The sequence below is a fragment of the Penaeus vannamei genome, chromosome 43 (assembly GCF_042767895.1).
Source record: "Penaeus vannamei isolate JL-2024 chromosome 43, ASM4276789v1, whole genome shotgun sequence".
NCBI lineage: Eukaryota > Metazoa > Arthropoda > Malacostraca > Decapoda > Penaeidae > Penaeus > Penaeus vannamei.
In genome coordinates this window covers 24915937-24928436 of record NC_091591.1, presented here as the reverse complement: position 1 = coordinate 24928436, position 12500 = coordinate 24915937, and the positions used below count along the sequence as shown (strand labels likewise).

Here is a 12500-nt window from a genome sequence, read left to right as displayed (position 1 = left end):
AGAATGGATTTCATAAGACATGTCATAGTGTACTTATAATAAAAACATACCATCAAAGAATTAATGTTTTGTGGATGATTGGTATTGGGTAATTTTTTATTCTCATTTGTATTTTTTTGCAAACAGGCAAATCTTTATGATCAGTATGATAATGCAAACTGGGTATTGAATATGCGCTAATTACTTTTTTTTTTCCATTTCACACAGGGATCTGCTGTGGCTATGTCTACACTTTTCCCTCTTGATACTGTGAGAACAAGATTACAATGTAAGTTGTGCATAGTTTGGATTGAAACTTGGAAGAATGTCTCTTGATATTCCAGTATTTTTGATGGAGGGACTATACATTTTTGATAAATGTTTTGAAAGTTATTTATAGGTGAACATACAATATTGCAACTTTTATTACCTTTTACATTTCTTTTTGAAGAAAAATGTGATGTAACACCTATAAATTTTATGCATCATTATAGATGCATACTAGATCAACATTGTATATGTTTTTTTGGTGCTTATAGAATTTCTTATCTATATTTTGCAGTAGAGGAAGGCCGTAGAAAGAGCAGCATACTCTCTCTTTTACGAGAGATTTACAAAGAGGAAGGCTTGTAAGTATCTTCATTTCTGCAAATTACAAAATAATTAGAAGAGAAAGAAAAATTTATTATATATAAGGAATCAGTTATTAGATCCTCCTTTTATTGGAGTACATTAAATATGGTTTTGTGCCTTTTAAGCTTGTGCAAAAATATCCAGGTGCGATGTTGTTTTGACAGTAACAATGAAAATGATGAGGATGACAAATGTTAATGATAGTGATAGCAGTAATGATGCTAGTGATGACAATGCTGATTGTAATATATTTCTAATTATGTAAATTTTATGAACATAATTTTCTCCACAACAGGGCTGGGTTGTACCGAGGGCTACTTCCTGTGATTGAGTCGTTATATTGCTCCAATTTTGTGTACTTTTACACATTCCATGGCCTCAAGAGAATTGCCAATGAAGACAAGTCAGCATTAAGAGATCTCCTCTTAGCTATGGTAGCAGGTAAATTTATTCTTCAATTATTTGTTTATATTTGGTTTGAATACAGGGATAACATCTTATCCTCTCTTTCCTTATAGTATATAAATGTCCTGAATAATCATGTTTATATATTGACATAAGCACATCATCATATCAATATGTATGTTTATGTTTTTTTTGTTTTTTTTCCCCCCTTTCTGTTCAAGCTCACTTAATGCCATGATCATCTATCCATATATGTATACATTTTTCTCATTTTTTCCTTTAAGGTTCAGTTAATGTCATGACCACCAATCCCTTATGGGTTGTGAATACAAGGTTGAAGATGCAGGGTGCGAAAGTGATTACCAGCCAACACACAGCTACGAGAAGATACAAGGGCATGTTAGGTGAGTGACATGCCTATATCATCCCTTATAGTGAATGTGAGAATCAAAATAATCAAAATAGGAAAAATCCAAGACAAATTATGAGTGTTTTTCTCACACATCATGCTGTGACAAGATTGTTTTCATTGGATATTTTATTCCACAGATGGTCTTTTACGAGTAGGACGTGAAGAAGGTGTGTCTGGCCTTTGGTCTGGGGCTTGTTCGTCCCTCATCCTCACGATCAACCCAGCAATTCAGTTCATGGCATACGAAGCCATGAAGAGGCAAATGCAGACCATGTACAAGTCGCAGGAGCTCAATTCACTGGTGGTCTTTGGTGTGGGGGCTGCGGCCAAGGCATTAGCAACAGTCCTTACCTACCCCATACAGCTGGTCCAGGCTAAACAAAGGGTATGAGGGAGATCATAGATTTTTTAAATATATGTTGATTTAAAACTTTTTCAGGAATATATTTTAAAATATTTTTGGGTTTTTAAGAATTAGAAATTATTTAGAATTGTAAAATCACTTTTGGATTTAGAGAACCAAGGCCCAAAAATTTGCTTTTGAAATTATTCTTCACTATAGTTTTAAGAAAAGTGAAGTTCTTAGAAATATATAATTGAAGGTGTTGAAATAGAGGAATTCCAACAAGGATTATTGGACTAATAGCAAGTCTGTATACTGGTACTGAAAGTGCTGTAAAGTGTAGTGGGGGCTTGTTGAGCTTCTTTCCTGTTAGTTCAGGAGTGAAGCAAGACTGTGTCCTTGCACCAACACTTTTCAATACTTGCATGGACTGGATACTGGGCAGAGCAACTGTCCAAAGCCATTGTGGAGCAACACTGGGCAATATTAAGGTTTCAGACCTTGACTTTGCCAGTGATGTTGCTATTCTATCTGAGTCTTTGGAAACCTTAGTGGTGGCTCTGGATGCATTTAGCAATGAGGCGAAGCCCTTGGGTCTAGAGGTCTCCTGGACCAAGACCAAGATCCAGAACTTTAGGGACTTGCTAGGAGAACCTTTTTGGTCAGTACGTGCTTTCAGCAAGGACATTGAAGTCACAGAGAGCTTTACATACCTAGGTAGTGTACTTCATAACTGAGGGCTGTCAGACCAAGAAGTCTGCAGACGGATTGACCTGGCAGCAAGAGACAACCCTGGGTGGGGGAGGCCTGTGGGATGAACTAGGAGGCTGTGGCTTGGGTAGATCGATCAAACCTGTCATGAGGAGCTCGAGATGGGCCGAGTCCCTGCCTGGTGGCTTGCCATGAGGGACCCCAAAAGGTGGAAATAAAGGGTGGATATATAGTTTATATATAGATAGTCTTTAGAAGCATGTTTTTGAGATTCTTAAAAAATATATTTTAATTTTAGAGAAATGTACTTTTCATATATTGTGCCTGTAGGCTGCATATAAAGGAAAATATAAAAGATTCACATAATTTGCAGAATACTAAGGTTTTATGAACAAGGTACTTTTAGGAGCATGCATTTTATTTTTGAAATTTTTAATATGACCTTTATGTTTTTTTGTTTTTTTTTTATGAAATATTTTGTAAGAAAAAGAACAGCAGTATAGATTAGAAGTCTAATAGGGAGCTCATAGAATTGTACTTTTATGGGATTTTTATGGTTTTGAGGTTAATGAAGTATATTATGGTTTTAATATACTTTAATATAATGAGATGTGTTTTGAGATTGCTGATATTGTAAATTTGTTTTATGATTGGCAATGTATACAATGGTTTTAGAGAATTAAATTTTTCAGAAGCTTCTTCTTGTCTTAGACACAGGATTTTCAGAAGTGTATTATTTAGATAGGTAATTTGAAACAAAACTTGATGAAGCAAAAAGGAAGTGTTTGTGTGTGTTTTGTGTCAGCATCCATCAGTATATGTCATTGTTACATTCTTCATAAGTATCAGAGTACGAGTCCTTAAAAGTAGTATTGGCTTGGGGGTATTTTTGAATATATTTGATTTGAGTTACTGAATATCTGACAAAATATTTATTTCCAACAGCACGGGCACAACTATGAAGGATTGCCACAGAAGGCTGGACTGATTCCACTCTTGCTATACATTATGAGGTGAGGCTACGGTTTAAGAGATCGATATGAATATGTGTGTGTAGGTGTGGGTGTGGGCTTGCATATATGCTTGATTGTGAAAAAATCACCCATATATTGCTAATTTACAATGTTTGAATCCACTGAAAAATAAACAATTTCCTCCTTCAATTTCTCCGCAGGGTCCATGGTTTCAAGGGATTGTTCAAAGGGCTGGAGGCAAAGATCCTGCAGACGGTGCTCACTGCTGCTCTCATGTTTGTTTGCTATGAGAAAATTGCCTCAATTGTCTTCGCCATTTTGATGGGAAATAGGAAGATGGCTGTGAAGAAATAGATAGAAATCCTGGTTGTGTTTCAGCTTTAATGAAGCTTATCAGTTAGCATAGAAAGGAAGAGTAATTTTTTTCTCTCTCTCATTGGAAAGTATGGATTGGATGGGAATATTGAGATACAAGTATATATGTGTATATAGGTGTATTCGCACTGTGTATTGCCTTTTATGATATTTTGCTTCTAGAAGTGTGTAAGACATTTTTTTCAGTATGATATTTAAAGAGTGTTTTAGAAAATCTTTGCGAAGATTACTTGATGTATATAATCAAGATTGCCATACTTTCATGCTATTTCAAAGGACTGCAATTTGTGCTAATTTGCACCTTTTTAATTGCATTTTTGTAATTATAATTGAAAGTCAAGATTTTTTATTTTTATTTTGTAATTATTCAAAGAATTATATATATTTTTATTCCCTGAAATGGGCCCAAAGGACAGTTGCATTTTAAGTGTTCTGAAATGTCATATTTACATTTATATGTATTGTGAGTGAGTGAGTGAGTGTGAGTGTGTGTGTGTATGGGTGTGGGTGTGCGTGTGTGCATGCGTGTGTGTGGGTGTCTTTTCTTTGGATCAGATGTTTCATATTCACTAGTATATCACTACGTAAGGATCTCTACACCAGTGTTTAATACATAATTTCCAGATTCCAAGTAGTCACAAAAAGTATATATCTTTATACTTAAAAAAATATGCAGTCTGTAGATTTGCCTGATTTAACTTAATTCAATTACTAGGTTACTTTTGCAGGGTATCATTTTTTTTTTTCTTCTTCTTCTTCTTCTTCTTTTCTTCTTCTTTCTTTTTATTTAAAGATACAAAATTATTTTTAAATTCCCTGAAAGTAATTTTGTCCTGCCAGATACTCAGGGAAAATGTCTTTTAATATTGATTAAATAGTAAAATTATATAAGCAACACAGCAAATATAAACTGGTTCACAAGTAATGAGTGAAAATACCAGTGTGTTAACAATATGGGTTTAGTGATAACAATAGGTGATCTCTTACAAATTCATTTTTTGAAGACAGAAAATCTAGCTTTGAAATATTAAGTTAATTTTGGTAAATACACACCTGTGACTGCATTGTACTGAAGGGGACCGCCAACATAATCTTTGGGGGAAATGTAATTTTAGGTGAATCCGATTTTTTTATTTTATTTTTTCATTTTTGGCATCCTTTGTGTATTCTTTAAAGTTGTTACTATAACCCCCAAAATCTGAAGAATATTATCTAATATTGATACTTCCCTATTGAGTTATTCAGAAAAAAAACTTAGAATATAGTGCATTGCTTCTGAAATAGTTGTCTGAAGTTACGCTTCAGGTATCTTCCACATCCCACTTTGTTTTCTGTTGTCGTTACAGGCTGGAAGAAAATGGGCCTATGTGGGAGCACACTTATGATCTTTTTATCATTGAATATCTTAAAGGTTTATTTTCATTACCTTTCATTAGGAAGCAGTACAGGTTACTGGGAAGAAAATGTTTACATAGTTCTATAAACAAAAAAAAAACAAAAACAAACAAAAAGTGTGCTGGTTCCCATAGGCAACACACACAGCTTTTAGATGCTTCAATAGCTTATTGATTTTCATACTTTTTAATAAGAACCTTTTTCCTTAAGAGTTTGTAAAAATTTTCATTTGCCTCACTTGTGCAAATGATGTATTTACTTCTTCATATGGATAGCAGAATGACAATTGTGAAGAGGAAATTATTTTTTGGTTTGACTGGGATATAGACATGATTAAAACTTTATTATAACAATGTTTACCATGTGTAAGGTGTTATTCATTTTTATATTATCCTAATTATTAGATATCGAAATGGCTTGCAGGAAAATTATGACTTTGCTGTACAGAATTGAGCTTTTTGCAAAGGCACTACATAAACGTTACTAAATTTTAACACAAGAATAAATTAAATTTTGTAAGGTTGAGATGAAAATGATTTTTAATTTTTATGCCTTATTTATTCTTATTCATGTGAAATAACTGAAACCATGTTAGTAACATTCATTTGATTACTTGTTCATCATTTTAGGGAATATACTAGATTTGATTTATAGAATTTACTTTGAGTGCCTATTTAGATATTAAAAATTATTAATAAATAGAATGATAAAAGTGTGCATAAGGAATATGTTTAGTGATACATTTAAGTGTATATCATGGAAGGAACAAATTGTGATGAGATTATAGTGTATGATTTATATATTTATGTATATGTATTTATATGACAGTTATGACATACATAGAACATATGAAACAAAGTTAAATAGTTTTTAGTATTTACTTTTCCTCATGGATTCATTATCACATTTTTGTTTTTAATTGTCTGTGATTTATTTGTGATGTTTGTGGTGGCAGGTGAGAAAAATTGTTGCAATTTGCAGTTTGAATATTATTTCACTGATATTCTATGAAAAGGGTTAAAGATATTTGTAAAATATAAAAAAGCCATCTTCTAAAGATGCTAATGTTTATGGCAAAGGTATCAGAGTAATAGTATTAATAGCAGTAAAAGTTTTTTTCTATATTTTTTCTTTTGGATATATGTATTACGCATTTAGTTGCAATGATTTGTTTTAGGAAAATTATAAAACTACTGTCTGTAAAATCAATTCAGTCTCATACACAAAATTATACATAGATATGATTTTTAAATTAACATTCGTAAATAAAGCAATTTATTTCTATTCATACTGTTTATTGTAACATATGATTCCTCAGATTTTCTTTTAAATGTAAAAATGTATGATAAAAAGTAACATTCATACAGGTTCAGAGATGAATAAATAACCTCTCCAGTCGGGATTTGAACCCTCGCAAGACGGACGCTCTAACCATTGAGACACACGACCCACTAAAAGGAGTGTGCAACTAGGAGCTAACTAGCTTCCATAGACATTCTGCAAAGATCCAATCATACAAGTTTTAAAGGAATTTGTATTCTATTTGTAGGTCATCTAAATTACAAAAGCAACACATGTCAATGGTCCTGTCATTTATTAAAAAAAAAAAGAAAAAAAGAAAAAAGAAAAAAATGTAACTGTGTGAAATAAAAATGCATGTTATATCATTTTAAGTGTATATTTACAATGTATTAATTTTATTAACTTTTGCTGAAACAAACAGACACGTACACACACACACACGTACACACACACACACACACACACAGACGTACACACACACACACACACACACACACAGACGTACACACACACACACACACACACACACAGACGTACACACACACACACACAGAGAGGTACACACACGTACACACACACACACACACACACACACACACACACACACACACACACACACACACACACACACACACACACACACACACACACACACACACACACACATACATACATACATACATATGCATACTTACATATACGCACCCACCTACCTACTTATACATACTTACATTCAGTATTAAAATAATGATAATTCTGCTGTAACTTATTATCTTTTGCTAATTTATTGTTGGTATTTCAAGTTCAGTTTTCATTGTTAACCCCGAGCCGCCGGACATGGTATGTACGTACATGCCATTGCCCATTGTGTGTGTTGAATTTAGTAATTGTTTTTAAATATAGATGGCTCCACAAGTACTGTCACCAATGAGCCAATTATGCAAACTACTTACCTAACCTGTTTATCCTTTTCCTTGATTTTCAATATTTTCTAATATCTAATATTGCTGTTAGTAATAATATAGTAATTGTAATGTTTATAACAAAAATAACAATGTCAATATTGATAGCATTATTTAAAAAAGCGTTTCCCCCCTTTTTCAAGGAAAAGTTAGGTCGCAAGATCTACTAATTGACTCCTTTGTGGCTAAGCATTGGCAGAGCCATCTATGTGTAGAAACATTTAACCAAGCATTGCCAAAGGGAATGCACCATTTTCCCTTCGACATTGGGTTAATTGATTTGTGGGTTTGATATCAGCATATAGAATATTTGCTTGATAACATGCTAATGTATTTTTTTTCATACTGGTAGATTAATCCATTTAAATATTTATCTTTATCTATGTCTTTTTTAGCCAAGTTATTTGAGTGACTTTAGTCATATTTGTGTACTCATAAAGAGGTTCATATTTTAATAGCACACTATTCATACCTGATATTTAGGCAGTCATTATTATTTTGTTGGTTTGATAATAATGGTAATCCAATGCATATTTTTGCTATAATTAATAATCTATATAATTAATGATTTGCACAAGATAGATAAAAATTGGGATAATAAATAACATGTTTTGCTAAAAAAAGTTCCATTTTATGAAGTCATTACAATTTTTTTCTTTCTTTTGAAGTTTCATACTTGAAACTTGTAGATCTCTCTATGTATAGAAAATGACCTTGTAGGGAATGAGAAAATTCTTTCTTCCTTTCATTCTCTCTAATTCTTATGCCTTTCTCCATTTCTTCCTTCCCTCTCTTATTCCGCCTCTACCTCCCTTTTGTTCTCCCTCCTCCTCCTCCTCTTTATTTTTTAAAGAAAAAATCTCAAACCTTTTATCAGTTCCTGATTATTTGATGTCATTTTACACGAATATCAGTATTATATCCACGGCAATAAAAACATATGCATGTATTTTGTGATTTATTAACTCTTTCAAGTTTTTACGAACACTATATTCCCTATTGGTTCAATCTTAAGGCCTAAGCTAGCAAGATGTTTGGTGAAACATTATCGAGCATCAAACACAATTAGACGATTTGTCCGTCGCTTGTAGAGGATGCGGTAGCCACAGCTCCTGCATCTTACTGGGTCACGAGGTCTCATCTCATTCTCAGCATGGCATTCTGAAGGCAATAATAATAATATTAGAAAGCATAATAATAGCCAGCAAAATTAAAGAATACACATAATAATAATAATAATAATAAAAAAGGGAACACCAACCTCCACACACATACACCATGGCCAATGCCTTGGGGGCTTCGGGCTTCTCTGGCTTTTCCATGGCAGGTAATCAAGGGTTTCCTGAAAGAAGAAAGGAATGTTACTGTGATTTAGAAGAAACAATGAATAAAATAATAATAATAATAAGATAAAATAATAATAAAAAGATAAAACAACAATAATAATCAAAAGATAAAATAATAACGATAAAAAATAAAATAATAATAATAATAATAATAATGATAACAAATAACAACACACCATATCACATGCTACTACTTAACCTACTAATATTATAAGGGCTGCATACATGCACTGTCAACATTCTTTATTGTTATACTATTATTTTAATCTTTAACATCATTATCATAACAATCACTACCATTATGATAATACTATTAATAATGATAATAATGATGATTGAAGCATGATGATGATGATGACAAAAAAAAATAAATAAATAAATAGATAAATAAAAAATAAAATAAAATAAAATAAATAAATAAAAATAAAATAAAGAAAACATCGTCTACAATAAAAACAACAATAAGTGTAATAATAATAATTTTATTTAGATATATATATAAATCCATACCAACACTAGCAATAACCTTATCTATAAAAATAATCTTAATAATAATTACAATAATTACAATAACAACAGGCTGGTTGATTATGCTTTTCCACCAAATCCATTCCATATATAAAGTGCATGGTAGATCTTGAAGGCAAGTGTCTTAAGGTGCGGTTCAACCGCCAAAAGCAAATAAACAAAATCCTCAATCTGAAACATGATAAAACAAGTTGATGGCCCATAAAACTTGCACAAATCTTAAATCAGACCCGAACATGTAAAGCATTTTGTGGTGCAGTGCAGTGGAAAAAGTGAGAGAGAGAATTGCTGTTGAACATAAAGCATCCACATTTCAGTATCTTTTTTCTGAGGCCTCACAAGATTCACCAACTCACAAAAAAAAAAAAAAAAAAAATCCCTGTTCATCCTGTGAACTTTGTAGAAACTGCGGCTGTCCTACAATTCCAACTCCTTCACAAGCTTATTGAAACACTTGCGACTTTCTATATTTCCATAGTGTCACCCATATATAACATGAAACACAAAACTATGGTGAAATCATGAAACACATCCTTATGCTTCATGTTGTTCAAATGAGAAGTACTATGCACAGTAATACTCAAGTGAGAGGCATGTGTGGTCTGGTGCGGTGCTTTTTGCAGTTGAAACACTAAGCCTGGTTGGCCACTTGAACACAAATCAGGCCTCAGTTTTACGGACAAGCTCTGGCTCCAAAGAGGTTAGAAGGTCTGTGAGGTATGATATGAAAACACTGGATTTACAGCATGCAGTTTACATATATATTAATAATAAATATATCATTCACCCATCAATTTAATTTAATGATGACAGCTTTTACCCATCCCGTATCATGCCACACACCAGGCACCTTATACAGTCAAGAGGAGCTATGTAGCCTTTGGTTGTTCAAACCACAATATGATGGGAAAGAAAGGTCTAACCTTTCACACATTACCAGATTGCGAGAAGAAAAATGGAAGCGAAGGCTTCAGGTCATGGAACACTTGGGCGCCTGGTGGAAAATATATTTACATTAGAAAAAGAAGACATGTAATAAATTAATATATATATTAATTAAACTCTTACCTTCCATAAAATGTTCTGAGCAGATGTAAATATATTTTCCAATAGGTGCCCAAGCACACCCATCAGTATTTACACTGTCAATCTAACGCTTCCATTTTTCAAGTCTCTCGATCTGGGAATATGTGAAAGGTTAGACCTTTTTTTCCCACTCATATTATGGTTTGAACAACCAATGGCAACACAATTCAGCACTTCCATGCCAAAGAAGCATGCACAGTAATTTTCTGAATGGACAAGGGTTTGCTTTCACCAAGTGCTTGTTGCTAGGTGTGGTGGTATAAACTGAAGACACCGTCGCGTGTGGGCAGAGGGAAATGGACACCGCATCTTATAGAGCGGAAGAAATAATGTGGGACAGAACATAGTTTGTGTGTTAATACGCGTTTTAAAGGCTTTTATTAATGTCTTATACTTCATTTATGTATTTTAAGTTTTATCTATACCCTTATTTAGAATCGTATGCATCGAGTGTTTTACACTTTCTTGTAGCAGCCACAGGTCGACAGCTCAGGGCACACTCATTTTGAGGTAGAACGCCAGTGGGTATTGTTGCTTTTCCAGTGTTGTATTGTTTCTGGGTTATTTCTAAGATTTATACTGTAGCAACGAGGAATAATTAGACTTTAGTAACCATTCCAGTTTAATATCTGGCCTCATCAAGAGCTCCAAATGACAAAAAAAAGTGATTAAAATCGAAGCAATCCAGATGGTACAAAGAAGCAACGAAAGTTTTGCGTTTCCAGATACAAAGGTATTTTGTTTGTTATTTTATGGTGTGAATGCAGCTCTATCCTGCCATACATACCAAGGTGAAGAGAATGTGTCTTGGGGGGTGCTGGGGGGCATAGCCCCGCATCAACCGTCCCCTTGCAGGCATGGCTAGTCATGGCAACTTAAATTGATATATAAGGCTGGTTTATTGGTCAATACATGTGTGAATTCCCTTAGAGTTTTGCAGAAAGGTGGGTTGGGTTCCCATAGGTTTTGAATTCTGGCGCATCAGCCCACAAGTTAAGTTAAATTAAGCAAGTTTATTATTAAGGTAACTGCTCAGGCGTGGGCAATCGTGATTACATATATTCACATACATTCGACAGAGTACAGTATTTTGTGATTACAGTAATTATACATGGTAAAATGGGATTATATCATACAGCATGCAAACGTATATTACCTTAGTTGATCTTCCTTTGCCTTTGTGTTTACATAAAAGTGTTCTGTGGTGTGTTCTATGATTATGATAGTTTTACATAGTAAAATTAGGATATAGCATGAGTATATCTTCCAATGTATCAGATGCTATAAAATAATCACATAGTTCTTTAACCTCATGTTAGTTGGTCTGAAAGGCTGTATCACATGACACTCTGGGATATAATGTTCAAGTGTTCGCTTATTTTCCTCGTTACACAGTCTACATCTAGATTCATTTCACTTCTTGCACCTTGCAGTTGCCAGTACATTCTATAACCTAAACGTATTCTGGCAATAACCACGTCACATTGTCTGGTTTTACTTCGGTGCCACCCATAGGATGGCTTATAATCTCTATACTGATCATAGTGCCTTATACTACAGCTTTCAGGCCTTTGTGAACTCGTCAGATCAATCAGTTCTTCATTATGAGAACTTTTTAATATGTGCGCAACCCTAGCAAGAGGCATCCCAAGATCTATATTTACAATATCTTTGCTAAGAGCCCCTTTCACTAATTTGTCTACATGGTCGTGCTTGCATATACCAACATGAGATGGTATCCATACAAACTGAATGTTAAAACTGCACTCTCTTGCATAAGTTACGTTGCGATTAATGCAGTTCACAATTCCCACATCACCATCCGTTTTGAAGGAACTTAGTGTCCGAAGAGCGCTTTGGGAATCACAAAAAACTACTCCAGAGCCCCGAGACATTAAGTATTCTGTTGCAAGGAGTATACCTGCCAACTCCGTTTGAGTAGTGCTGGCCCAATTTTGTACTCTCATATGAACTTGATGTTGCAATAAACCATTTTTGTATACAGCACAAGCACAACCAGCTTTGTATCCAGACTGTACGGATCCGTCA

At 33.8% G+C, this 12500-nt stretch overlaps 1 protein-coding gene and 2 long non-coding RNA genes across 3 annotated transcripts in view; 1 reads left to right on the top strand and 2 right to left on the bottom strand.

The window, feature by feature from the left end:
* PMP34 (Peroxisomal Membrane Protein 34) overlaps positions 1-6893 on the top strand; it is a 10734-nt gene extending 3841 nt beyond the window's left edge. Inside the window, exons 2-8 of the mRNA XM_027383021.2 lie at positions 208-268; positions 542-608; positions 908-1053; positions 1302-1421; positions 1567-1814; positions 3429-3496; positions 3658-6893. Of these exons, the coding sequence (XP_027238822.1) occupies positions 208-268; positions 542-608; positions 908-1053; positions 1302-1421; positions 1567-1814; positions 3429-3496; positions 3658-3811 (864 nt within the window). The 3' untranslated portion in view covers positions 3812-6893. The remainder of the gene's footprint in view (positions 1-207; positions 269-541; positions 609-907; positions 1054-1301; positions 1422-1566; positions 1815-3428; positions 3497-3657) is intronic.
* LOC138860772 (uncharacterized) lies at positions 4589-8833 on the bottom strand. The gene is made up of 2 exons (XR_011398397.1): positions 8753-8833; positions 4589-8652 (listed from the first exon to the last, which is right to left on the bottom strand). It is a non-coding gene; the product is annotated as an uncharacterized lncRNA (long non-coding RNA).
* Positions 8834-9330: 497 nt separating this feature from the next.
* The window catches only part of LOC138860774 (uncharacterized), a 4774-nt gene continuing 1604 nt past the window's right edge, over positions 9331-12500 (bottom strand). Inside the window, exons 2-3 of the long non-coding RNA XR_011398398.1 lie at positions 10303-10359; positions 9331-10075 (exon numbers count right to left, since the gene is read on the bottom strand). This is a non-coding gene — a long non-coding RNA (uncharacterized lncRNA). The remainder of the gene's footprint in view (positions 10076-10302; positions 10360-12500) is intronic.